General features: G+C 43.2%; 1 protein-coding gene across 3 annotated transcripts in view; it reads right to left on the bottom strand.

The window, feature by feature from the left end:
- Positions 1 to 220: 220 nt before the first annotated feature.
- The window catches only part of gcgr (glucagon receptor), a 44807-nt gene continuing 17363 nt past the window's right edge, over positions 221 to 27664 (bottom strand). The window contains exons 2-15 of one of the 3 annotated variants that reach the window (XM_062970521.1): positions 21190 to 21267; positions 14615 to 14750; positions 14411 to 14507; positions 12576 to 12683; positions 12127 to 12248; positions 11886 to 11992; positions 11493 to 11646; positions 10177 to 10336; positions 6036 to 6096; positions 5754 to 5823; positions 4944 to 5032; positions 4316 to 4454; positions 4015 to 4056; positions 221 to 3295 (exon numbers count right to left, since the gene is read on the bottom strand). In XM_062970521.1, the coding sequence (XP_062826591.1) occupies positions 2996 to 3295; positions 4015 to 4056; positions 4316 to 4454; positions 4944 to 5032; positions 5754 to 5823; positions 6036 to 6096; positions 10177 to 10336; positions 11493 to 11646; positions 11886 to 11992; positions 12127 to 12248; positions 12576 to 12683; positions 14411 to 14507; positions 14615 to 14668 (1503 nt within the window). In that variant the 5' untranslated portion in view covers positions 14669 to 14750; positions 21190 to 21267 and the 3' untranslated portion in view covers positions 221 to 2995. Of the gene's footprint in view, positions 3296 to 4014; positions 4057 to 4315; positions 4455 to 4943; positions 5033 to 5753; positions 5824 to 6035; positions 6097 to 10176; positions 10337 to 11492; positions 11647 to 11885; positions 11993 to 12126; positions 12249 to 12575; positions 12684 to 14410; positions 14508 to 14614; positions 14981 to 21189; positions 21268 to 27664 lie in introns of those variants that run through there. The other 2 variants (XM_003217324.4, XM_016991393.2) reach the window with 2 other exon arrangements.

The following is a 27664-nucleotide window of genomic DNA, read 5'->3' as shown; positions in this document are numbered from 1 at the left end:
AGAGAAGAATGCCTTTATAAGAACACAAGAAGGACCATGCAGCATTCAGTCCCAGGGCTATCTGATCCCACATGCATTTCCTACAATGGCCAACCATATGAGCATGGGAAGGTCCATACAGGATGGGAGTGCAATATCCCCTCCTGTTCATGTTCACCAGCAATATATGGTGCAATGCCATTTATAGTCATCTTTCATAAAGGTCCTGTCAACATATGAATGTGATGGAAAACCCAACAGCAGTTCTATTTAATGATGGGAAACAAAAACTAAAAATGACTTGGTCAAGTCTACACATGTTCCAAAAATATGAGTCTGTATCAGAAGATCAGTAAAAACATGTTTTGGCTTATAATAGATCTCCACTTACAGCACAGAGTACAGAGAATAAAATAAACTAATTTGGTAATGACCAGACAGCAAGTCCATGGCAGAAGACATTGTAAACATACAAAATGCACATTGAAGCATACAGGTGGGGATAGGATGGATACATAGGGACCACAGAGAGAAAAAGAGGGGGAGAAAGACAGGGGGAAAGGGAACGGGGTTCCAAGAGTGAGGGAGATGATGATAGCATGTTTAATTTGAACAATGATACCCTAAAACTGGCATAGCACCAGAAGATGGTAAGCTGAAGATCCATCTCCTTAATGTCCATCACAGTTAAAGAGGCCTTTGTGTCTCACTAAGAAGCAGAAGTACTTGGCTGTGTGCTACATAGATCCTGGATGAGACAGGTTTTTGCACACAGGAAACGGAAAGGCAAGAAGCACCAACTCTCTAATTCAAATGCTGATTTGATGTTTTTCTAACATGTACTGAAGGTTGGACACTATAGACTTCAGAAACTGAAGTTATTCTGTGACTAATCATATTCAGGGGACATACTTTTATAGAAGTTTTGTTTTTGTGAAGTGCAATGTTGGCAGCAGAGTCCCAATGCCCCTCCAAGGGCTGCTGGAACTGGCCTGGAGAATACAAGGTCTTGGCCACTGGAGGGGACAATTACCTGTTTGCTGCACTGTTTCTAATTTTAACTTGGAAAAGTTAAAACTTCTGAAGGGCAGTACTGGTTCAGGACACCTGTTCCTGTCCATGTTGATACAAGTAGCACGGACCAGTTTCTTGCTTAGGACAAACCTCTCACTGCATCAAGAGGAGGCACTAACCAGATTGCTAGAATATATTGGGGTGTTTGAGCCCTTGGACACTGGCGCTGACGAGCAGACATATAGAGACACAAAGGTGGCCCTTGGATCTGGTATCATCTTCCAACATCAACTCCCCCAGGTTTACAGAATCAGCCAAGGAAAAGGTTGTTCCAGAATAAAAGGAACAGGTATGTTGGTAGTTGTGGTGAAGTGTTGCACCTGCTTTCATGGCTGATGACGGATAGCCCTGGTCCTCTGAGTGATCATTATAGGCGGAGCATAACATTCTCTCTGCAGGAAACACTTCCTTTGTCACTGCAATTGCCAAAATCTGAAGCTTCATCTGCCCCTATTTCCTTCAAGAGGCATGACTACTTCTCCCTTCTTTTGCTCTCATTGAACATGACATGGTGGAACTAGAACACATAATCCCATGTCCTGTTTATATCACTTTTATGTGCTTTCAAGTTGACTACAATCTTATCACAGGATTTTCTTGGCAAGACTTTCAGAGGTCTTTCCCTTTCATCCCCCCCTCCCCCCCCCCCCCCAGCAGCTGTCAAGCTTTGGAAGCAGCAATGCCGCTGCTGCTTACCAAAGGGTACAGCAGAAAGAATTCAAAGAAGATGCAGCTGCTCTGGCCTCCCAGGAAAGGGAAAGGAAAGGGTGCTCTACCTTGTTTTCCACCTCTAAGACCAGCTGTTTGCTCATTATATGAATGGTCTCCTCTTCCCTGGTGGGGCATGTCAACTGCCAAGGGCTTCTTAAAACAATTTCATTCTGGACCCCTTTTGACCTGAGAATTTTTTTGTGACTATGGGTATACAGGTAAATAAGATAGATATACAAATCAAACATTTGCTGATAACAAATCAGTATTTCCAAACAGGCTGATTTTCCTTTTTGTGGAGTACAGCTGAAACATCTTATGCAGAATCCACTGTAAATACTGTATATTGTTGCTAACATATTTGCATAATTGAGTGGCATTCATGAACCTTTTACTGTTGTCAAGCTTTTCGGGAACCCAACATTGAGCTAAGGGGACCCCATTTGGGGTCCAAATCCACATTTTAAGAAGCAGTGGGCTAGAGGATACAGAACTGTGCAGACAGAATATTTTGCTCCACCTAATTTTTGCAGGATTTTAGTCATAATCATATTGGACAATTATTTATTTGGAAGTTTTGCTGCAAAATTCTTTTGAGGACCTTTTTTTGGCAGAACTTTATACTAAGATTTATTTATCTGGAAGAGAGGGTTAAAATAAGTGAAACTTAGTGAATAGCTGAATACATCTTGCTCCATGACTAATAGAAGCAACTGCACAATGTCCACACTTAAAAAAAACTTGTAGCAGATAGTGCTGACACATTCTTAACTTGTTCTCTGTAAATATAAGGGCTAACATTTTGTTTTAAAAGGGACTCTGAGATTCCCAAAGATGTGATCAATACTGATCATGGCACAGCCTCTAAACTGTGCAACTTTTCAAAGCATACCAAAGTACAGAATTTTGTCCAATGCAAAATCAGTTTGGCATTATCACTTCCCTTAGTGTATTCTGTGACTGTGTTACTCCTGCCTTGTTCTGCCTAATGCAGCACAGCAATGGGGTACTGTGCCTTGCATACAGGCAAGGCAGTAAGTCTCATTGGGTCAAACACAAATCTCTCCAACAGAAAAGAACTCGCACTATTCCATCAACATCTCCAGGAAAATTGGAAGATGATACCGTTTCCAGTCACATATCCTTCCTCTATGTCTTTAAGTTCAGGTTCCTGGAAGAGACATCTGCCATGCTTGGCCTCCAGTGTGGCTGTCCTCTGGGAAGACCTGCTTTAGAAGTTGCTCTCCACAGTGTCGGGGGAGTCATAGCTCTGGGGATGCCAGTTTCCACCTGCAGCCAAGTTTTCACTGGCACTGCAGCCTGTCCTCTCCAGATACTGAGTGCTAGTATGGACAGTGGCCTGGCTTCGCCCTAGCCCATTGAGGTAGTTGCCAACCAGTTTGTGCTTCTCAAAGGTGCTGGCACCTCCGTTGCGGACATTGGGTGTGTGGCTGTATGTGTGTTTGTACTCCTCTTCTATGTCCCAGCCAAGCTTCCAGCGTGTCCATTTCTTTGTGAGCTCTGATTGTACCTACAGAAAAGATACACCAGGAGACTTGGTTTTGCCATTGGTCTGACACTCCCTTTTTATTGTTTTACTAGTTTTCTAAGACATTGTAAGACTGCTTCCAGTAGTCAGCAGGATGCAACCCATACAAACAAACATCTATAAGAAGTTCACAAGCTTGACAAATCGAGATCTAATATTTTAAGGGCAAAAGCAATGTGTTACATGCAAACAAGGATACCTAAAGTTGGTATATACCAACTTAATGTAATAAAAAGGAACTTTGAAAGGGTTGACATAAAGTGGAGGGGGAAATCCCTTCCCATTACTACTTTTTTTGTGCTGTAGCTTAACTTGCTCCCAGATTTCAAAAAAAAAGAAGCTCTTTACAGAGTTGACATTGGACCAACTTGCATCTGTAACCAAACACCATCTTCCTGAGTAAATTATGGTGTGTAGTCCCCATGGTGTGAGTCCCCATGGGGAAAGAGGGCAGATTAAAAATAAAGTTGTATTATTATTATTATTATTATTATTATTATTATTATTATTATTATTATTATTTTATAGTCCCTGCAGCTTTGGCAGTATTTCAAAGGCCATTGCATCTAATGGCAATGTGTCTCTAACCCAATTTGGAAAACCAGATAGAAATCCTACTCCCCTACCCCCTGGTAATTCCTCCCATATAAACAGCAGTCTATATGTTATATCTCCCTGGCAACAGATGCATTTGCACTCACCTCTTTGTTCACAAAGCAGTAAAGTATGGCCACCAACATGCCCTAATGACAGAGAAGAATCAATCAGAATAAGACTATTCAAAGTGTGTGTGTATGTGTAAGGGAGAGGGAGAGAGAGAGAGAGAGAGAGTATATATACATGCTGGCCTTTTGTCAACTGGTTAACCAGAAAAAAATCAGGGGTATGGGAACTGAAGGCTGCAGGTTCTCAAAAGTGGCTTTGGTGAACTTCACTTTCCTCCCCACAATACAGATGGGTCAGGGGTAGGGGGTGGGGGTATGTCCTGTCACTTTGCCTCACCTGGAAGGAGCTGAGGAAGAGGTCAAAGAAGAGCTTGACGTATCGCAGTGTACCCTGGGCATGTTCATCAGTGACAAAGGCAAAAACCACCTCATGGATACCCAACAATGGAATAAGTGTCAGTGTGGACTTGGCCAGCCTAAAATAGAAAATTAGAATGCATTATTGGAAATAGGCCCCTAATATCCACTTTTAAAAAAGCCAAAAAGCAAAAATTGAGGAACTGATAAATCAACAAGAAAAAAGAGAAGACACATCTCAAAGTGCTTAAAAGATGGCATTTTATTAATGGGCCTTTCTGTTTATGAAAGTCCATCTTTTAAACATGTTGAGATGTATTTTCTTTTTCTCCTCTCTGCAAGTTGTTTTTTTTCAGTTCCAAATAGGCACCCTATCTGTTGGTGGTACAAATGAGCTTATGTGTAGGAAAACACGAATGCACAAATGCCACAAACTAGTCAGTTCAGAAAGACACAAACCAGTTCAAGCCCCAGTGCCCCATGGAAACGCTAGAAGTGATTGCAAGGACAGTCCCTACCAAGGAAGCCCAGGAAGCTGTGGGCAGTGAGGGAGCAGTATATCCTCATCCCCAAAAAAACCCCGGCCCTGTAGGGACAACGGCCATTACCGGAATTTGTAGTCTGTGTAGCGCATCTGGTGGGCACGGAGTTTGGAGACCAATATCTGAATGATACGGATAAAAATGAAGAAATTGATCTGAAAGAGAAGACCATGTGGTTTAGAGGTGGAAAAGGACAACATGGAAGTGAATGAGTAGTGATTCATTTACAGTTAACATGTAATGAAGTCTTGCATATAATAATAGTAATTATTCACATTAGTATTAAACTCACTTTTCTCATCCTGAAATGGTTTGCATAGGTCTTTTTCTATAATCTTCCATCCAAACATGGATCATATCCCCAAATTAGATTTCCCAGAGCTATCAGTAGACCACTGAAAGCTCTAGCTTTAATGTATACATTAAAAATCCTTGGATTTTAAGCATGTAGCAAATGTCCTGCAAACATGAAATGGACTCTGCATGAACTTCAGAAATGCAGATTGTAGTAGTATCTGTAAGGCTTTTGTCAGCTTAGGCTGATACATCAGCAGCAGCCCTTTCTGGATAGAGTGGACCTTGACTGTGCTAGCAATATTACTGTGATAGGCTTGATGTCAGAACGCCTGTAAATATAGCAACTGTATAGAGTGTGAGAGAGAGACATTCAGATTGTGATTTCTGTGTTTCCTAAGACAAATAGAGCAAGGCTGGTACCTTAAGTAGACATTAGGCTTTTCTATGCTAGAAAGATTCATTGCCCCCAAACCTCCTGCTTGTTCTTTTAAAGGATATCCGGGGCAGGAAAGTGATACCACCTTTGGGATCTTTTTCAATTTTGAGATTGAGACAAACATAAAAGAGATAAAGACTCACAAAGATGGCCAGAAAGACAGGGAAACGCAGGATCCACCAGAAACCCATGTTATTGTTAGTACTCCAGCATCTTCAGAAAGAAAGGAAGGAAGAACCATATAAAAGACAGTCAAATACATACTTATTCACTTGCGAAATAACACCCCAATCCTGTATGATACAAAGTGTTCATCCCATATTCTCATGAATGTCATCTGCTAAATTGTCCAAAAAAAAAACAACCTGTCTGCACACCAGCCCATAAATGTATACTGTTTCGGTACATTGCTTGTTAGAACTTACTGAATATTTTCATAAAGAAATTTCACCACCACCCATGGTACAATGAAGAGAATTGGAGCTCCTGAAAAAAAAAAAAGAATTACTTAGAGCAACCTCTCTGTTATAGGCACAGATTTATCTGGTATGACGGCTTTACTGGTGGCACGGTGGGTTAAACCACTGAGCTGCAGAACTTGCTGACCGAAAGGCTGTAGGTTTGAATCCGGGGAGCGGGGTGAGCTCCCACTGTTATCCCCAGTTTCTGCCAACCTAGCAGTTTGAAAACATGCAAATGTGAGTAGATCGATTGCCAGCGAGAAGGCAATGGCTCTCCATGCAGTCACGCTGGCCACATGATCTTGGAGGTGTCTACAGACAACGCAAGCTCTTTGGCTTAGAAATGGAGTTGAGCACCAACCCCCAGAGTTGGACATGACTGGACTTAATGTCAGGGGAAAAACTTTACCTTTACCTTTACCTATGACATTACATTCCTATTTCAATGACAGGAAGTAAGAGAGATGCCATGATTGGTAATTCAAAAGTAAATTGTTGATTTGGGGTAGGGAGTCTTACTTGAATTGAGATCCTGATTTGAAAGTGTGGAAACCCAATTTTGATACTTATCTAGATTATTCCCCACCTTATTTTAAGAAGTTGGGAAACACAGACTTTTTCCAATCAAAGACTTAATCCCTATCAAGTTTGAGGGCCATGATCCAGACTGAGTGAATCCCCACCCCTACCAGAATGCCAAGGTGTCAGTCCAGATCATGCAGCCTTTTGTTGACTTGAAATTTGTCCTTGAAATACTCACCATATAATAAAAATCCGAAGATAAAACCATGGCTAATCACAATAATGTTGTTTCTATCCCAAGAGACAAAAAGATGTTGCAGAGTTTTGTAGTGCTTAGAAAATCAAGAACATGGTCGGGGGGGGGGGGGGGGATAAATGTCTTTATAGCAGGTAACAAATGAATCTGTCAAATGTCTATGATGTACATGACTTTAGTTGCAAGACTGTGCAGCTCCACTTGGAGAAGATTGCCCTTCAAGCCAAACTTTAGGAGGCATGAGGGACGTCTGGCTGCCAGCAAAACATCAGTGTCTCCTGCTTGTGTCTCCTTAGGAATGTTTGGTAAAAGATGAAGACATATGAGATGGTGCCATGGCATTCATAGCGTACCACCTGTTACTAGCAGCAGCCAATTAAACAGAGTGGGTGGATGGGTGCGACAGTGATCTGTCATTCCGGTATGAACTGATCTGCTCCCCTTCTGGGGACTAACATGCAGGTTAGAAATCAGTAGCCACTCACAGGCTTTAATGTTTCCCAAGTATTCTGATGCAGTTTTTGGCACAAAAGGAGGAGGATGAAAATACTATGTAATGGCATAAAATGTATATTCTAAGATTTAAAAAACCAGAATTAAGAGAAAATACATTCAGAAATGTGATTAAATGTGATTTTCTTTCTTTAAAAAGCAGACTTTTTAAAATTATAGATTAACGAGGACACAGAAAATGTTCTTGTTGAACACACATGGCAGTAACATAGACAGGAAATCAGGCAGATTCCCATCTTTCCAAGAAAATCAGAGCATGATGATATCACATTACACATCTTCTTTTATAAGGTGTCAGTAGGAAGGCAAGCAAGAAGATATAGGGATATGATGTTAGTGGCACTTGGCATCCCTCTGTATTTGGCTCTTTTCTTCTCCCTCTGTTCAAGTAACAAGCTAATTATTTAGTATATTGCTGGAATCACAGGTGTTTTGCTTTCTGAGATAGAGTCTATGTCACATCAGTCAAAGTTGGTTGGGTTGGCATTTTAACCAATAATGGCATCAGCATAGCATTTTCCATTCCAGGGGAAAAAGGGAGAACAGGCCATCTGGTATCTTTCAACTCTATCTCTTGTCCCTTGGCATCTGCTGCCTCAATTCTGCCTAATAGTTGGGCTAGTCTCAGCTGGTTTTCATAGAATCATAGAATCACAGAATCATAGAATAGTAGAGTTGGAAGAGACCTCATGGGCCATCCAGTCCAACCCCCTGCCAAGAAGCAGGAAATCTCATTCAAAGCACCCCCGACAGATGGCCATCCAGCCTCTGCTTAAAAGCCTCCAAAGAAGGAGCCTCCACCACAGTCCGGGGAGAGAGTTCCACTGCCGAACAGCCCTCACAGTGAGGAAGTTCTTCCTGATGTTCAGGTGGAATCTCCTTTCCTGTAGTTTGAAGCCATTGTTCCATTGTGTCCTAGTCTGCAGGGCAGCAGCAAACAAACTTGCTCCCTCCTCCCTATGACTTCCCCTCACATATTTGTACATGACTATTATGTCTCCTCTTAGCCTTCTCTTCTGCAGGCTAAACATGCCCAGTTCTTTAAGCCTCTCCTCACAGGGTTTGTTCTCCAGACCTTTGATCATTTTAGTTGCCCTCCTCTGGACACACAAATGTTGGGTCAAATTTAACATTCAGCCCAAGGAGAAAAGTGTTATCTCTTTTAGAGGAAAGAACGCATAGAATAAGAAGTCTGCACTGTGACCTCACCAGAGCCCAGTCATTCCTGGACAATTTCTTCTAAGACCTGCTGCTTGTAACACCTCCTCCTTCAGGGAGCCCAGGATATACACACTCTGGTCACCCTGTTTCATGCCATCTCTCTCACCTCCCAACCCTTTTAAAGAAACCCCACTCTTTTCTCTCAGCACTTTATACTTTCATCCCAGACTAATCTATAATATTCCAAACATTTGGCCATTTCAATTAAACTAGAGACCAATGACACAGGAAGACAGTAGATAGTAGTTAAGAGTTTGATGACTCTTCTGTTTCAAAGACATGAACGGATGGACTCTAATTTGACTGAAAGCCTAAGTCCTTCTGCCTCACTGGAAATGATTTAATGGAGGCTGTTAGTTTTCCAGTCACAGAACAGAACAGAACAGTAAAAGCACTCCAACAGAACTTGAACCATTTTTAAGTTGTTGGCATTAGTAGGAACTTTTAAAAACATGCAACACATCTGTATCACCATTAGTCCTCATTTTATGCATCATGCATGAATAACTTGTTATTAATATCTTGTTTTTAATTAATGTTTGACAAAGAAAATGGCCAAAAAATCTAAATCTTCCCCCAAATGATCCTTAAAATATTTTATCAGCTTGTCAGAAATCCAAGGGATCAGAAGGGTTTGGGGTTTAATTTTGGAAAACATTTATTTGTGTAATGAGATATCTTGGAGGTGGGATCCAAGTCTAAACATAGAATTCAATTATATTTCATATACACCTTATATACATAATCTGGAGATAATTTTATACAATATTTTAAATAATTTTGTGCATGAAAGAAAGTTTGTGTACACTGAATTGTCAGAAAGCAAAGGTGTCACTAGGTCTGCCATGTGGATGATTTCAGATTTTGGAGTATTTTGGATTTGGGAATTCTAGATGAGGGATACTTAACCTATACTTAGTATAGGTTGCTCATTACACACACACACACACACACATTCCCCAAAATATATTACTATTAACGTCAACATACAGGAAAAAATACTGCAATTATTTTCTCAATACTCCCTCCTAAACAAGGTAACATTGTTAGTTTTTTTGCTACAGGCAATAGCAATGTGTTAAACAACGAGATCTGTTCAGAGTTCCTATTCGCAAAAAATGCTCACTAGAGGATCTCACTGGATTAAATGGCAAAGAGAAGTACTGCAATTCTACTTATTCCACTCTCCCTCTTCTTGTCCCGTTCCTCCTTCAGACCATTGAAAACTAGTGTGGAAGGTCGGAGGACCCTCTTGAACAGTGTGGAAAGTGGTGCAGAAAGGAATCTGAAAATCAGGCCCCTTGCATTTCCAGTGGAAGCCTCCACCAGATCCTAGAGAACCTTCCCCAAGAGAAGGTGGAGTCTGGTATTGATCTCCCCATCCCATGACCCAGAGACATTATCTTTCCTGCCAACATTCAGTGATAGACATCTGCAGCATTTTCCTGTCTTGCCTCCCAAACGACTTTCCCCTAGTTTCTTCTCCCTGTGTGACAATGTTGCGTGCTTAGGTTACTCTACATTTCTGCAGTTCCTCACTGAAAGGAGACTTGAGGCTAATCTTACCCAGGCCACTAGTGGCCACCTACTCACCCCAGCCGATGAAAAGGTAGAGAGTGAAGTAGCTGCGCTCGGAGAAAACAGTCAGCACGAGCAAGTTGTGCAGGTAGATCCCTTCCACTAGCAGCCAGCAGTAGTTGGCCACGATGCCGTACTGCATAAACACAGTGGCTGCTCGGCAGCCTGCCGCCGCCTGGGAGCAGCAAAAAAAAAGAAAAAAAAGAAAAAGAAAGAAAAGTTAGTGGAAAGGAGAAAACAGCTTTGAAGGTTTGCAAAGAACTTCACACTTCATCCCACACTCCCAAACAATGCCCAGAAAAACATAAACATGAAGGGAAAGTGTGGCTAATACCCAGGACTACTTCTTGACTACTCTCCTTCACAAGGTCATGCCACGTAGCACATAGGCCAAAGTGGCTGCCCCCTTCATTCCTCACATGGACGCCAATTAGCCTGGTAGCTGAATCTGCCATTAACATTGGCAGCAGGAAAGCAACATCTATGACCCCTAGAGGTGGTAGTCTTGATTAGCAGGACCAGGATAGGTTTTGTGGCACATTCAATTCTCTTCTCCAAGAGAAGTGAATGCCCAAGAGCAGTGGTTCTCAAACTGTGGATCCCCGGATGTTTTGGCCTTCAACTCCCAAAAATCCTGGTAAACTGACTGGGATTTGTGGGAGTTGTAGGCCAAAACACCTGGAGATCCACAGGATGAGAGGGTTGCTCAAGAGGGTTGGTAGCCACAGGAGAAATTGCTGGGATGTTGTCATTGCTACTCTCACCCTCAACATTTGCTGCCTGAGATAGTTAATTCTCTTTGCCTAATACCCCAGCCCCATAGTGTTGTGGTTGATGTTTTACAAATAAAAACTACTGATATAGGAGATGTTTCAGTCCTGTGTTATGCTACAGTATGGCCAGGGCAGCATGGAAAGGGGAAGGAAGAGGAAAAGCGTTTTGGTTTTTTAAAATTCATTAGACTGTCTCTTCTTGGCAACAAAATAGTTCTGTTGATCAAGTTTCAAATGGTTTGATGATAAAACACAGCAGAGTAACTGAACATACACAGCAGATTATGCTGGCTTTGTTTATGTTATGGATCAATTTAACATGAAGCTGTTTGCCTGTCTTGTGAAAGCTCTGAGAAATTCTTGAGCTTTATTGCAGGCTCTTGTTAATTTGAGTGTGAATTTGGATAAAGGGTCTTCATACATGACTAAGAGGGGACACGGGAGTAAAGTAGAGTAGAGTGATGCTTTCTATCCTTTGATATTGAAGGGGGAGAGGGAAGGAGAGAAAAACATGCATCAGAGATAGTGGGGTGGTGGAACTGCAAACAGATGTGTCACCTCATGACTCAGCCAAAGGCCCACGTTGTAATCGTCGATCTTCTCACTGTAGCGGGTGTTGAGCAGCATGTCGATGATAAGCACCGAGATGCCCTTCAGGATGAAGGAGGCGAAGAGGTTCATGTGGATGTAGTTGCGCATGCAGTGCAGCTTGCTGGAGAGCAGGGAGCTGGTCAGCAATGCCGGGCCAGCAGAGCTGGCACCAGGCCCTATCCTTCCCCCAGGTGGGCTGGCAAATCTTTTCAGGCAAACCCATAACTGCACTTCCTCTATTTTAGAGGAACAGAACTGAATCTGCCCAAAAGATGCCCTGCCTCCTCCTCCCTCTGACATGGGTACTGGGCCCAAGAGGAATCTCCCTCCCTTCACCCCATAGTCCAGTCCCCAGGGCACCTGAAGCCTAGCAGCACAGCCAAGGCAAGAAGGAGGGCGCAGAGAGACACTGAGTAGCCAACTGTGTACATCACCTTGAAGCTACCATAGATCTTTGCAAACCTCTCCTGGAAAGAAAAAAAGGAAGAGAGACTGGGTTACTCTTGAGGCCCTTCTCATACACAAATGGAGTCAAGGGCAAGGTGTACTCCCACAGGCTCCCATCCCCTCCCTCTGGGCTCAAGCTGGCCTTCCCATTCACCTGGTCTGAGATAGTCTTGTTGTCCATCACACACTGATGGGCATCACGCATTGACTTCCCTTCAGAGGTAGTCACCCATTGCCCATCTGGGCCACACTTCTTAAATACATAGCCATGCTTCACTGTAGGGGGGAAACAGAAGGATCAGCCACATCCTACTTCAAAAAATAACTCCATAATTGTGTTGATTCTTGACCATTCCTTGTTGCTTCCCTGTGCCTCCCCACACACTACCAATCTTCTGCACCCTGCAACTCTTCTCCCCCACCTCCCCCACCATAGTCCTCTCCAGCATATCAGGCCGACCCCTCCCTTTCTCCCTCCCTTCCTTTTGCCTCCTCAACAGTGCTCCATTTTAACTCTTGAAGCCTGATGGGGAGACACTCCTGGAATATTTCCTTTATTAAGAACAAAGTCCCACTCCCACTCCCACCTTCACTGACAATTACCTTGGTCATACCAGGGCAGGAACCAGGGACAGGAAACATTGACAGTGGTGTTGGGTTGTGCATCAGGCCAACACGAGTATTTGTCAAATGTTCGGTTGCAGACAAGTTCTGTTGAAGAGAAGAGGGGGATTAAGGTGTGTATTTATGGTGGTGGAGAGAACAGAAGTGTGTGTTTGTTGGAGATGTCAGATTGGGGCACTCCTTGCTCTCTTTCCATAGGCAAGTGAGACTTTTTTTTTTTTTTTGCTTCAACAAGGCCTTTGAGAGAGGAACACTTTTTAAAATATGCTCTTTTATCTGTATTGATTCTTTTTCTACTATAATTGATGTGCTTTTGCCAGCTTTTATTCCTATTGACATTTTAAATATTTTTATACTTTATAGAATATTATTTTTTAGTTGTATCCGTTTGAACTTTTCTAAGCCTCCTTGAGTCCAGGACTGGGGAAAAGTACTAGAAAAAGGAACAAAAGAACAACAACAAATGTCATTCTTCTCAATTTTTTCACCCATTCCATAATTAATGTACTTGCCAACATTTAAATGAAATCAAAGGAACCTCCCAACAGAATAGGTGGAGCATGTTTGTGGATTACCTGCAAAAACATGAATGCACAACTACCTAGTTGTGCAGATATTCCCTTAATCCTGTCTCAGCTCTCTCAACTCATCCCCCACAATCTACTGCCCTGAAGCTATAGTCCATCCATTCCCACATATCAAGGGATTCTGTATGCACAGATTTAACCATGTAATGGTACGTTGTTTGCACTGGGGCACATGGCCCCTTTTATAGCCTGGTCATGCCTATTGCACTATTGGCTATTGGTTTTTGTTGAGCATGGTTTTGATTAAGTCCTGACACTGCTGTTTTTATATTGTTCTGTTTTATTTTAATTGTGCTTTTATCTGGATTGTTGCACTTTGTCCCATATACAAGGTGCCTCGAGTCTCTTCGGGGAGATGGTGGCAGGGTAGAAGAATAATGTTGTTATTGTTGTTGCTTGAAAATACTCTTCCTCCCAAAATCCAAAACGTAAACCCCGATTTTGCCATTTTATTTAAGGAGACACCATTAACTATGCCACTATAGATAATGGGACTTGAGTACTCAATTATTTTGGTATTCACAGAGGATCCTGGGACCAAACCTCAGCAGATACCAAGGGCCCACTATGTTTTCAGTATTACATACAGAAAATAAGTCACCTCTGTTCATACACACACAGATTTCTGTGGTTTCTTTTCTGGAGGTACTCGGTGCTTTAAGTGGCTCTGGCATATCCAGAATTCTTGTTCTACAATACATCCACAACAGCCAGAGGAAGTGCATGTGGCCCCGACACATGGCTGCTTGTTGCTCAGCAAGGAGGCCGAATTCATAGAAACAAATGGGGAAGAAAGTCAGCTGAGTGGCGGTCTAACAAGATATCTCCTGTAAGACATTTGGCTTCTGAGCTGGAACAGCAAAGGGGTGCTCCTCCTCTGCCCCTGAGGTATATTTTCACGGTGTTGTGCTGTATCTGTCTTTTAACTATGAGTTGTGAAGAGATATGGGTAACAAATATAATTTATTGTTGTAGATAATAATAATAATAATAATAATAATAATAATAATAATAATAATAATAATAATTTACTTCATACCCACTTCTCCTCAAGGGTTGAGGTGAGGTATAACATAATTAAAATATGAAGACTACAGAACAATTTGCTGCCCTCGCTAAACCAGCGGCTTAAGGTGCTTGCTTCACTCTCCTTAATGGTAGGGCCGAACACTCATGGCTTTGCCATCTAACCCTCAGCCTCCAAGGTGAGTGTGGGGCTTGTCTCACCAGTAGGTGGCGGCAGGAGGCTCATGTTGTGGTGACACTCTTCGCTATAAGCCTTCCAGCTCTCAAAGAGGTAGTCCATAATCTGGGCTGGAGCTCCCTGAGGAAAAACAGAGAGTAGGGAAACTTTTATGGCCTGATAGAGGTGGGTATGGACCCTAAAATTGGGAGGGGGGTAGAGAGAATGGGAGGCTCCAAGGACCTTACCTGGAAGCATAATGCCAACACCAGCAGGATAGTGAGGTGGTCTGACTGGGACATCCCTCTGGAGGGCTACGAAACCGCATTGAGAAGCTCCTAGAGCAGCTGACCGGCTACAGAATGTCCTGGTTTGACAGGAACTCTGCGAAATGTAAGAAAAGAGGGAAGAGTTTGAGGGCCACTTATTCTTGCAGTCTCCTCACTGCTCTCCTGCAGACAGCAGGCTCTAGTCCCCTGCCTCCAAGGCTGATGACGCAGGTTGAGAAAGGGTACATTCAGATAGCGGGCCTAGGGCCAGGATATCTGGGAATGGGGACTGGGCATAGCTGCTGCAGCCTCAACCCATGGCAGGTGCTTGGAGCCTGTTTGAACCTGTTTCTGCTTTTGCCTGGGGGCTCTCTGACCCTCAGGGGAACTGGAGGAAGCTGAGGACACCCAGGCGAGGATGTCAGTCATTGCAACCAGAGCCTCTTTGGGGAGTAGCTATTTCAAGGCTGGATTTGGTTCCATGTGGAGTGGCCAGTGAGACATGACCTACTACAAAACAGTACAGGGGCTGTGCTAATTCACACTCCTCTCTCAGATCACCAGCCTACCCCAATTCCTGCACTCATTTGCTAGCTTAAACTTCCAGCATATGCTGGTAATGAGCTAGTTGCAACCAAATGCAACAATACATGAAGAAAAGACTTCAAGGCTGTCTTTGCTAAGCTTAACTGAGAAGCCTGACTAGCCTGGGGAAGAAAGGCTGCTTTGGGGTCTAGCCTGGGACCTTTAATCATTTTAGGGCAGAGATATTGAACACATCACATTTCAGGCATTTTTGCACTATAACTTCCATCATCATTCACTGATAGGCCATGTTGGACCTGTAGTCAAAATCTCGAGGACTACATTATCACGCAACCCCGCTTTAGGGACACTGCTGCTCATGGCAAATTATAAAGCCATTACTGGGTTGCTGTATGACCATGTTCCAGAAGCATTCTCTCCTGACGTTTCACTCACATCTATGGCAGGCATCCTCAGAGGTTGTGAGGTCTGTTGGAAACTAGGCAAGTGGGGTTTATATATCTGTGGAAGGTCCAGGGAGGGAGAAAAAACTCTTGTCTGTTGGAGGAAAGTGTGAACGTTGCAATTGGCCAACTTGATTAGCATTTAATGGCCTTGTAGATTGAACGCCTGGCTACTTCCTGCCTCAGGGAATCCTTTGTTGGAAGGTGTTAACTGGCCTTGGTTGTTTCTTGTCTGGAATTCCCATTTTCTGAATGTTGTTTATTTACTGTCCTGATTTTAGAGCCATTATATTTTGGACTTATCCCCACCATTATGGCCAAGATCCATGCACTAATTCTCTAGTCAGTTTCCATGTTGGTGGAGGAATTCTAGAGTTGTATTAAAAAATTAACCTCCCTAAGTTCTGGTTCACGATATCTATTGGCAGGTTAAGACTTGCCCAGTTGCCTAAGAAACAGCAATACACTAGATATGCAGTTGGTGAGGTACTTTGTCTGTGCATCTGAATATATGAATGCCCATGAATCAGCCAGCACAGGAAGCAAAAAGTGTTGGTAATAATGGCTATTTTTGTGGAAGCTGGCAGATGTCTTCAGTATATTGCCTTCCTGCATTTTATTTTTGTTTCTTCCACCGTTTACCCAAAATGGGTGTGCATTAGATTCAAGTAAATATGGCAATGCCTTTTAATTGGGAGAGATTAGGGACACTGTCTAGACGCACCTGGATGTAGAATAATGCTGGGAATGCATCTGCTACGGAGATGGGGGGGGGGGGGTGTTATAGCAGCAAGAGAAGTAGTAGTGTGTGCGGGAAGGAAACAATCAACTTCTTTGGGATGCCCAGAAGGGAGGGGCTGGAAGGAGATAGAAGCATGCTGAGGACACATGTGTCTTGATACCCAGCATCCTCATATGTCTGTGGATTCTGACCTATGCATTCCATCACACCAACATGACCTGCCCTGTATCCATCGAGTCGGTAGGGATTCTCCCAATTCAGTGTCCATTTCTAGCTCCCTGTCCCCCAGTCCTTATCTAGAAAATATCTTTCTTAGGGAAAGGGACAAACAAGAATGCATCAGCCCAGCCAGTGTTTCCCCCCCTGCTTACAGCTTCTGGCAGAGCCCAACAAAGCCCAACAACAAGGCCGTTAATCATTAACACCCTCCAGGGAGCTCCATTCCTGGATGAGCCCAGGAACATGGTTGTGTCCTGACCCCACAGTGCCCATCCTCCAGCTGGCATTGTTCCTACCATCCACAGCCCCATGTGTTCCGAGATTGGCTCCTTGGCCCAAGAGCGACCCTGTGTTCCTGTGGGCAGTTGGGCAAAGGCACCCCTGCATTTTTGCAACCCATCCAGGATAAACTTAGATGCACACAAGAACTAATTCCTCCAATCCCCTTCTAATCTGGTTAAAGGGCTCCTGAATGGGATCGCAGTATTCCTGACAAACAAGCTATTCTTGCTGCCTGCCTCAAGAAACAACAAGCCAAGCCTTTGGCACCGGATACTGCCGGAACTTGGCTGGGATTATGTGGGTGCTCTTCCAGCCGCCCCAGGAAGGAAAAAGTGCTTGGCCTGAAATGCCAGCATTTACCTGTTGTGCCCTAGAGCCAGAAGCGACATCTTGGAATGAACTGCAAAATAGATAATGCACAATTTGTCATAGATCTGTAAGGGTTTCTGTCTGCCAACTGCCTACCTTCAGTCATAGGGAAAGACTTCCCACTCCTCAATATGTTTCTAAATTGAAGATTGGTGTAGGTGGGTGAGAATGTATGCACCTGCGCAACCCCTCTGTGCAGCTTTTCCTTAGCCTGTTTCTTGAGTTTTCTGAAATGGGGAACCAGCAGCTTTTTCTTCGTTTACTGGCTACAACAGTTAGTTTCTTCCCTATACATTTTTCATGAACTAGCAGCTACACTTCACAGACCAACATTAGTCCAGTCCTGCTTGGACTGTATTACAGTACGCATCCATACATATAACTGGATGGGGATTATTGGAGTTGTAGTTCAATACCTCTGGAGGGCACTAGGATGGGGAAGATTGGGGCAAAGTTTTGATTGTTGCACAGAAACCACATCATGGTCTCTGTGGAGAGGTAGAATATGAATACAGACTTGACAAACAAAAATATTACTGCTGTTACTGGAAATACCTAACAAAATTACTAATATAGGATCTCATCACACTAGAGCTTGGATCCACTTTAAATCCACCTTAGGGAGGGGGCTTTAAACAGCTCAGCCAGACAAAAAAATCCCCTCTCAGATGAAGAGAACAGGGACCAGCACCTGGTCTTGAAGGTTCTTCTGAGGACACTCTCCCCCTTCGTTCCCCATGCAGTTATTTTTAGCCCTGGGGGAAAAATCATGTTTCCTCAAAGCAGCCCCTAATTGCTACTGCAGTCTGGGAGCCGGGGGAGCTCATTAATCAGGGGTGGAAGGGAGCCAAGACTGCCAGAAGCTGCACCCACTGCTGCGATGCTGAGCTCTCTCCATATTTAGATGGGTGCAGGCTGGCAGATGTGTCTGCCTCCAGATGAACCTTGCCCTGGTAACTGTGCTCAGAAGCTCTTGGAAGCCTGCATAGTTCTGGCAATCCCGGGTCTTATTGGCCCAGGTCCTTCGCCCAATGATCCTCACTGGCAACCTTCCCTGCTTCACAGCCCTCCCTGTGGGCGCCCTGGGGAGCCTGAATTTTGAGAAGGAAACTTACACATTGTAGTTGAGTCAGCCAGCTTGTTGCGTACTACTCAATTCAAACATTACTGGGCCCAAAGCTGACAGGAAAATACTATTTCACTGCATCTGGCAACTCTGGCTTGTGTGTGCCCTGCCACATCTCCATACCCTAAACAGCACAAAGCCACTGCTAGTGGGGAACTGGTGTATGTGCACACATCCATTTATGTGAATATGTATGTAGATAATACTACAACACACATGTAGAAAATACTATGACTCTCAACAGCCCTGCCAGTTTGTTCAGACTGCAGGAATAATTTTGCAGTATCTATACTGACAGGGATTCTGAGGAATCATATTTGGAAGAACCTCTGCTCAAGATCTTCCCGGAGTCAATAAAGAAATCATTGGCGGAAGTGGGAAGCCTCCTCTTTGTCAGCTACCCACCTCTCAAGTGTTGAGAGGAGGCATTTTCCAAGTATGGCTCCCAATTATTTAGAGGCTTGTTGCACCAATCCAGCGAAGGCCCTGAAACGAAGTCTTCCCACGGTCACTGGTGATGCTATCCTTCCAATAGCTTGCACAAGAACCTCTGCCCTAAATCACATCTCTGTACAAAACCAGCTAGTGCTTGTCCTGAGATGTCCTCCCTCTCCTCTTGCCTGCCATCCCTTTGCCCAGCTGGACAGATTGCCCGCCTGACTCAGGCCCCACTGCTCAGAGGCTCCATTTCCTGCCCCAGTCCAGCTCTGTTGGGTAGGAGTTTTCTGGGATGGAGCCAATTCTGTAACCTCGTCCACCTTTTTTCATTCCATGGAAGCTGCAGTGATTTCCACAGTGGCCGAACTGATGCACATTGGAAGCCCACAAGAAGGACATGCGCAGACTGTCCCAGCAAGTAGCAAGTGGCTTGCAACATCCAGCTCCCCCTCTCCAGTGTTCCTTACTCATTTACTTCACTTATTGGATATATATCCCACCTTTCTTTGAACAAAAAAGAAGGTTTAGCTGCAATTTTCACAATACATGGGGGAGAAAATTTATTCCCTAGTAACAACATATTTTTTTGTTTTCTATTTCCTGAAAAGCTTTTAATGAAAGCTTGATTTTGAAGTAGCTTTAGAAAAGATTTCCTTTTGAGGGCGATGAAAACTACTATAATTAGTTGGTTTAAATTACTTTTTGCACATGCTATGGGGCTGTGGTGACATGCATTATGACCACCTGCAGTTCAAAATTTACTTCCTGACCGGCAGGTACTGATAACTTCCCTGGATCTGGCTAAACGCCACTTGAAATAGTGTAGGTCAGGGGTCCCCAAACTTTTTAAACAAGGGGCCAGTTCACAATCCTTCGGACCGTTGGAGGGCCGGACTATAGTTGGCCACCGAGCAATAATAATTAATAACAACAACAACAACAACAATAAAAAGTGGGTTGAAAGAGACCCTTTGGGCCATTGAGTCCAACCCCCTTCTGCCTTTGTGCACCAAAAGCACAAGCAAAGCACTCCTGACAGATGGCCACCCAGCCTCAATGTTAATAATAATAATAATAATAATAATAATAATAATAATAATAATAATAATAATAATAAAGAGGGTTGGAAGAGACCCCTTGGGCCATTTAGTCCAACCCCCTTCTGCCTTTGTGCACCAAAAGCACAAGCAAAGCACCCCTGACAGATGGCCACCCAGCCTCAATGTTAATAATAATAATAATAATAATAATAATAATAATAATAATAATAATAATAATAATGGTTGTAAGAGAAGAAGAGACCCTTGGGTCATTTAGCCCAACCCCCTTCTGCCTTTGTGCCGTGGGGGCCGGATAAATAGCTTTGATGGGCCGCATCTGGCCCCCGGGCCTTAGTTTGGGGACCCCTGGTGTAGGTCGATAGATGCTACTACATCTTGTAGTAGCCAGTGCTAGTGTAACTAATTAATTGCATACAGAAGTGTTCTCTCCAATCTGTCTGGATCTTTCACCTTTCAGCTTCTCTTTATCTACTTTCTCCACACCATGCACAATCTTAAACCCTTCAGTTGTGCCCTCTGCCTTATTTTCTTTTAAGCCAAACAATTCACAAAGTCACCTTTCCTCATAAGAATCATGTTTTCCCACCTGTGCAAGATCCTTTTTTGGGTTTCCCTCAATTCATTCTTCCAGGCCCAAGAGAGCTATATTCCTCTGCTCAACACAGCAGTGACTCTCCAGAACATGTTCTCCCCTCCTGTGAGAGTGGCCTCTCTTCTCCGTGCTTGGCGAACATACTCCAATTACTGTGTAGGCTAATGACCTTGGACCTTGAAGACCCAGGCAGGAAAGCGCCTGCCTGGAGCCACATCATGGGGAATCCTTTCTGGGAACAGAGCAGGCTGGATGATACAGAGACAGACACGGAGACAGAGACAGAGAAGACACTCGTACAGTCCCTGTTCCCAGCATTCTGACTTCAGGGTAACCCTTCACAGCATCCCTCTGGGTGAACAGTCCAGGACGGTATACAGGCAGTATTTGGGTTACAAACAAGATAGGTTCTGTGGGATTGTTATAAAGTTAAATTTGTATGTAAATTGGAACAGATACAGTTTTGTAGTGGAACTAAAAACAAAAAAAAGTTTTAGATAACATAATGAAGAGGTAACACCCCTGTAACCTTTGTTTTGCTGTCCGTGCACCCTTTCTAAAGATTTCACCTCACTTTTTGTACCTGTGACAATTGGATTTTGAAAATTTGGGGTTGTCATGGAATCAAGAATTGGTGATAAAGCTTCACTAGAGACGCCTTTTCCGCATGATAACTCTTACAGGAGTAAATTTCCCTTCCCATGGGTATATTTCCTCTCACTTTCTGTTGTCTCACCTCTGTTTTTAACTAGGAATTGCATGTTAGTTGGGTGTTTCCAACTTGCAGATGTATGATCCAGGTTGGTGGAGAGCACTGAGTAAGGGGAAAACATTTTAAGTTAGCATAATTCACCACACTGGGTTTTTGTGAGGCAATCACTCAGACTGGAAAATAAATACATTGAAAATCATACATCAGCCTTGAAGTCTAGCAACTGTTTTTAATGAGATTCTCAGGATGTGGAATTTAAGCAGATAAGCACCCTCCTTCACCTTTTAATAAACAAAACTTTTAAAAACATGTATTAAAAACGCCCCTTTGAGCACTTTGTAATGTTTCACTGGCGCTATATAGCTATCTTTGTTTCAGCAAATTACTCAATTATCGGAGGTTATTTTTCCATACTCAATCTTATATCCCCTTAGGTCATTGTTTCTAAATTGAAATGATGGAAATCGTCTTTTTATTGTCAGCAGTCATTGAGACTGCAATGTGATATGCAGAGGTGTATTGCAAGCTTTGTACTTTTGAAATAATCCTTGGTACTGTCACCCGAATATTTTCAATGGAAACTCAGCTGACTGCCAGTCTCCTAGATGTCGCTAAGTAATGTGTCCAGGTTCAACACCTCCTCCATCCAGCTCACCTGAAAGGCCAGCCACCAGATAAGACGAACCAGGTCTGTTCAACTTCTGATTAGGGTACAAGGAGGAGTATATTTTTACCACTCTGCCACTAGCAAGTGAACCTGTGACAATGACTTGTGACAAGTGTCTTGCTTACAATTGTTCCAGGTTCACTTGATGGGAAGATGGGAGTTAAAATGTATTCTTCTTCAACCCAAGCCAAAAGACCTTCTTCATTCAATCCAGTTGCTGGCTTGTTATGTGGATGGTTGGCATTTACATAGGTTTCCAGTGAGACTACATATTCTTACTAAATACAGATCAGTTACAGATCTATTACTCTGGGTTACAAATCCATAATTGCAATGCCAACTAGCAACCATTAACTTCAATCCAATTCTGTGTTGCTGCCAGTAAAGCAGAACACCTGCATGAGTATTTCTCCTCCTATGATGAAAGGTCTTAATTCAAACCAGATGGTGTTTGAGAAATACAGGTGCACCCAAGTTTGGAAAATATATCAAGAGAAGGAAAGCTCTATAATGTTTAGCCATTCTCGGTAGTTTTCCAAGTGTAATTGTCATTAAAAAACCAAATGGTGAATTCAATTAGAAATCCTGGCTACTGTCCCACATGCTTTGGTCACATCCAGGCTGGAATGATGCTAAACTAGCTCGGAGTATTTATTTATTATTTATTTATTACAACATTTATATCCCGCCCTTCTCACCCAACAGGGGACTCAAGGCGGCTTACAATAAAACACACATATAAAACCTGTACAATACACTATAAATCAGTTAAAAATTAACTTACATAAAACATTCATAGAACGCATTATAAAATACAGATAGGCGTGTTCAAGTTTAAAAGACTGGGTCTGTCAATTGAGTTCCAGCGTACATAATAGTAATTAATGCTGCTGATTCTTATTCGAAGGCCTGGCCCCACAACCAAGTTTTAACCTTCCTACGGAAGGATAGGACGGAGGGAGCCTGCCTGACTTCAATGGGGAGTATAGTGATATCCCCCTCTCTGGATATTTTCAAACAAAGATTGGATGCCCATCTGTTGGGAATGGATTGATTGTATATTACTGTATGGAAAGGAGTTGAACAGGATGGCTCTTATAGTGTCTTGCGGCTCTATAGTAAAGGTAAAGGTTTCCCCTTAACATTAAGTATTCATGTCCAACTCTGGGGGTGGTGCTCATCTCCACTTCTAAGCCGAAGAGTCGGCGTTGACCGTAGACACCTCCAAGGTCATGTGGCCGGTATGACTGCATGGAGCACCGTTAACTTCCCAGAGTGGTACCTATTGATCTACTCACATTTGCATGTTTTCAAACTGCTAGGTTGGCAGAAGCTGGGGCAAAATGACTGCAGGGAAATGCCATGGCATCTCTATTTTTCTTCATCTGACTCTGGGTTGATTTCCAGGTTCATTCAAAGTATGGTCAGTGCCTGCAAAACTCTTAATGGTTTGAGGCCAAGGTATTTCAAGGATTGCCTCATTTTGCACTAACCAGGGGGCATGTCCAGTTCCATCCCTGTCCCTCTGTGTCAGAGGTACTACAGCTTGGGGATTGGGGATAGAAAGGGCCTTGCAGCTTGCAGTGCCCAGACTTTGGAAGTCCCTACCCAAAAAGATATATCCTAGATTGTTATCAGAACTGCTGTTTCAATGTTCTTTTGGGTATGAATGTTCAGTTAAACTGATCAGACATTTGTGATAGGAGTGAAAATACCAATGTCGCAGGAAGGATGATCTGCCAGTGACTGCCTCTTATGCAAACAAGCGGAGCCTCCAAAACTGGGAAAACATGTCACTGCCAAATTGAAAAGAGCCAGTAACAGTGGCAACAACAAATCAGTTAATGTTCCTTTGAAAGAGAGTCACAAGATCAGTTGGGAAACATGGAAAAGAAAGACCAGGAGGACACCAGTGCCAGTGGCAGAATAGAGACTGGAAAGCACATAGCAGTACTGCAAATCTGAAGAAAATAGAAGAATAGTCTTCATGTGCTTGTAGTTCGCCTTCTTCAAGGGTCAGGCAGAAATTCACCTACAATTTCTCCATTAAATGGATTGATAATTAAAAACAGATTTCTGACATTTCTGCCTTTGATTAAATTAATGCCCCCAAAGAAGGTGAGTCTATTTGCGTACAGGCCAAAATGCATTGGACTTTTGAAAGAGTAAATTCAGTACGTCTACAAGCACATAGTGATCATTCTCCTTTTTTCTGCAGGCTTCCATATTAAGGAGGCAATGAATCTACTCTCAAGTTTAGTCTTCGTGAACGGCCTATTTCAGGGAAGAGGGTTCAGAACCTTGGGTAGCTACTTCAATGTTTGCACTAAAACCCAGAGTGGATTCACTAGCCCGTTGATCTGGAAGTTAGTAGCTGCCAGTGACTAGTACTAGAAAGTATAAATGGCAATGGATACTTAAATACCAGGAGCCTCCGGTGGCTCAGTGTGTTAAAGCACTGAGCTGCTGAACTTGCAGACCGAAAGGCCCCAGCTTCAAATCCGGGGAGCGGAGTGAGCACCCGCTGTTAGCTCCAGCTTCTGCCAACCTAGCAGTTCGAAAACATGCAAATGTGAGTAGATCAATAGGTATCGCTCCGGCGGGAAGGTAACGGCGTTCCATGCAGTGATGCCGGCCACATGACCTTGGAGGTGTCTACGGACAACGCCAGCTCTTCAGCTTAGAAATGGAGATGAGCACCAACCCTCAGAGTCGGACACGACTGGACTTAACGTCAGGGGAAACCTTTACCTTTTACCTTACTTAAATACCCTCCTTAGCTGCTGCTGGGAATTTCTAGCACTTTCTGGAACATACACAGCCACAGGTCATGTTCAGATTTTTAATCTCATAGGGCTTCAGAACCAAGATGTATATCAATGTAAGTTGAAACAAGATCAAGACACACTAGCCCAAAAGGCCTGCCAATCCTTCCCCTTTCCTCTTGCTCCACCCCAGACTCACACCTTGGGTGCTCCTTATTCCTCCCGAGCTGGCCTGGGGTGGCACCTTCAGCCCCAGACCACCTTGCAGAGCCACCTGAAGACAGCATTGTGACCCACATGCCTGGCTCCGCTAAGGAAAGCTCTGGGGTCCCTCACTTCAGCCTTGATGGAGACTGGGGAAACAGGTGCCTGGAATTATGCTATTTTAGGCAGATGAATGAGCAGTGTAAGGATATATATACAGAACAGGATTGTATTTGGAAATCTAGGAATTTGAGAGTTTGAGAGATGTTTAGCTATAAATGCTACCTCACTCATTTAGATGCCACTGAGCCAACACTAGCAAAAATGTAAGTGTCTTAACCGTAACTGGGGTGAGACCACAACTCAAGCTTGTGGTAGTTAATAAAGCCACAGCATTTATATAGTCCCCTCCCCACAGACTGTTTCTTGTGTTTTAATAATCTCTTTCTTGGATTACAAAATTTGTAGCAAAATTAAAAAAAAATTCTGTTCCTAGTTTGAAAGTGTTGTTTCCTGTTCAATTGTGTGGTAATTATTTTGAAAGTAGTTGTTATACTCCAGAAACTTTGTTTTTGTGGCTGCCACAAATTATGTTGAATTGGTTGAGACTCTATCAGAAATTCATAGAATCACAGAATCCTAGAATAGTAGAGTTGGAAGAGACCTCATGGGCCATCCAGTCCAACCCCCTGCCTAGAAGCAGGAAAAATCACCCCTGACAGATGGCCATCCAGCCTCTGCTTAAAAGCCTCCAAAGAAGGAGCCTCCACCACAGTCTGGGGGAGAGAGTTCCACTGCCGAACAGCCCTCACTGTGAGGAAGTTCTTCCTGATGTTCAGGTGGAATCTCCTTTCCTGTAGTTTGAAGCCGTTGTTCCACGTCCTAGTCTGCAGGGCAGCAGAAAACAAGCTTGCTTCCTCCTCCCTATGACTTCCCCTCACATATTTGTACATGGCTATCATGTCTCCTCTCAGCCTTCTCTTCTGCAGGCTAAACATGCCCAGCTCTTTAAGCCGCTCCTCATAGGGCTTGTTCTCCAGACCCTTGATCATTTTAGTTGCCCTCCTCTGGACGCTTTCCAGCTTGTCAACATCTCCCTTCAACTGTGGTGCCCAGAATTGGACACAGTATTCCAGGTGTGGTCTGACCAAGGCAGAATAGAGGGGGAGCATGACTTCCCTGGATCTAGATGCTATACCCCTATTTATGCAAGCCAAAATCCCATTGGCTTTTCTCGCTGCTGCATCACATTGTTGGCTCATATTTAACTTGTTGTGCACGAGGACTCCAACATCTTTTTCACACATACTGCTGTTGAGCCAGGCACCCCCCATTCTGTATCTTTGCATTCCATTTTTTCTGCCAAAGTGAAGTATCTTGCATTTGTCCCATCTCTCTAGTCTGTTAAGATCGTTTTGAATTCTGCTCCTGTCTTCTGGAGTGTTAGCTATCCCTCCCAGTTTGGTGTCGTCTGCAAACTTGATGATCGTGGCTTCTAACCCTTCGTCTAAGTTGTTAATAAAGATGTTGAACAGAACCGGGCCCAGGACGGAGCCCTGCGGCACTCCACTCATCACTTCTTTCCAAGATGAAGACAACGCATTGGTGAGCACCCTTTTGGTTCGTTTGTTTAGCCAATTACAGCTCCACCTAACCATAGTTTTGTCTAGCCCACATTTTACTAGTTTGTTTGCCAGAAGGTTGCGGGGGACTTTGTCGAAGGCCTTACTGAAAACCAGGTACGCTACATCCACACCCAACTCGTAACTCTATCGAAAAAAGAGATCAGATTAGTCTGGCATGACTTGTTTTTGGTAAATCCGTGTTGGCTATTAGCAATGACCACATTTGTTTCTAAACGTTCGCAGACCACTTTCTTAATGATCTTTTCCAGAATCTTGCCAGGTATCTAAGTGAGGCTGACTGGACGGTAATTGTTTAGGTCATTCTTTTTTCCCTTCTTGAAGATTCACTGGAAAACTACAGCAAAATGTACTGCCAGATGTCCCACAAAAACAAAGTTTATGCAGTTTAATAAACTGTTTCCATGTTTTTGTGATAGAACCTATTAATTAGGAAATTACATTTATAACCCAGGGACAAAAATCGTGTAACATTGTGTTACTGGGTTACAACACAGAGGGCTGCCATGTAGATCTTTAGGTTGTGATCTGACAACCCTTTTCATAACCCCTAATGTGCCCCTCGAATTCACAGTTAATGGTAGAAGAGCCCTCTCATGAGACATGCTGAACAGAACAAGAGATTTGTGGGGGAGCTGAATCACAGAAACCACACGACATATCACTATAGGATGCTTGTAATTCCTTCAGGTTTTCCAGGTGGTAACTAAATCAAGTATGAAAGTAATACTAAACAAAGTATTCTAATCATAAGATCTATTAACATCAACTTAGATTTGCTTTCTGACTTAGAACTGGGATGGAAATAGTTAGCAACATATGACAGAGAGTCAATCCAAATGATAAATTCTCATTTCTGCTATTCTGTAAATACTCTTTTTTTCTTCTTCATTCACTCAGTCGTTTCCGATTCTTTGTGACCTCATGGACCAGTCCACGCCAGAGTTCCCGTAAATACAACATGCTGTATTCTCTGGAGGGCTTTGCTAAATTGCTTAAACCAAAGGTGATGATCAAAAGCTGAAAAGATATTGGGTAATCTTATCAATTAAAAGTATTTTTATCTGAACTGTCAATTTAAAAAGAAACTCAGAAAAGATAATGAAACACACTTTTACTCAGAAATAAGTTCCATTGAGTTTGGTAGAATGTATTAATTGTTAAGGTATATTGAGGATTGAAGCTCTAATAATAATGGATATTCTGATATTTTGTGTTAC

Source organism: Anolis carolinensis, chromosome 2 (assembly GCF_035594765.1).
Source record: "Anolis carolinensis isolate JA03-04 chromosome 2, rAnoCar3.1.pri, whole genome shotgun sequence".
NCBI classification, from domain to species: Eukaryota; Metazoa; Chordata; class Lepidosauria; order Squamata; family Dactyloidae; genus Anolis; species Anolis carolinensis.
Note: the sequence above shows the minus strand (reverse complement) of the source record. Positions and strands in the feature narration are given on the sequence as shown.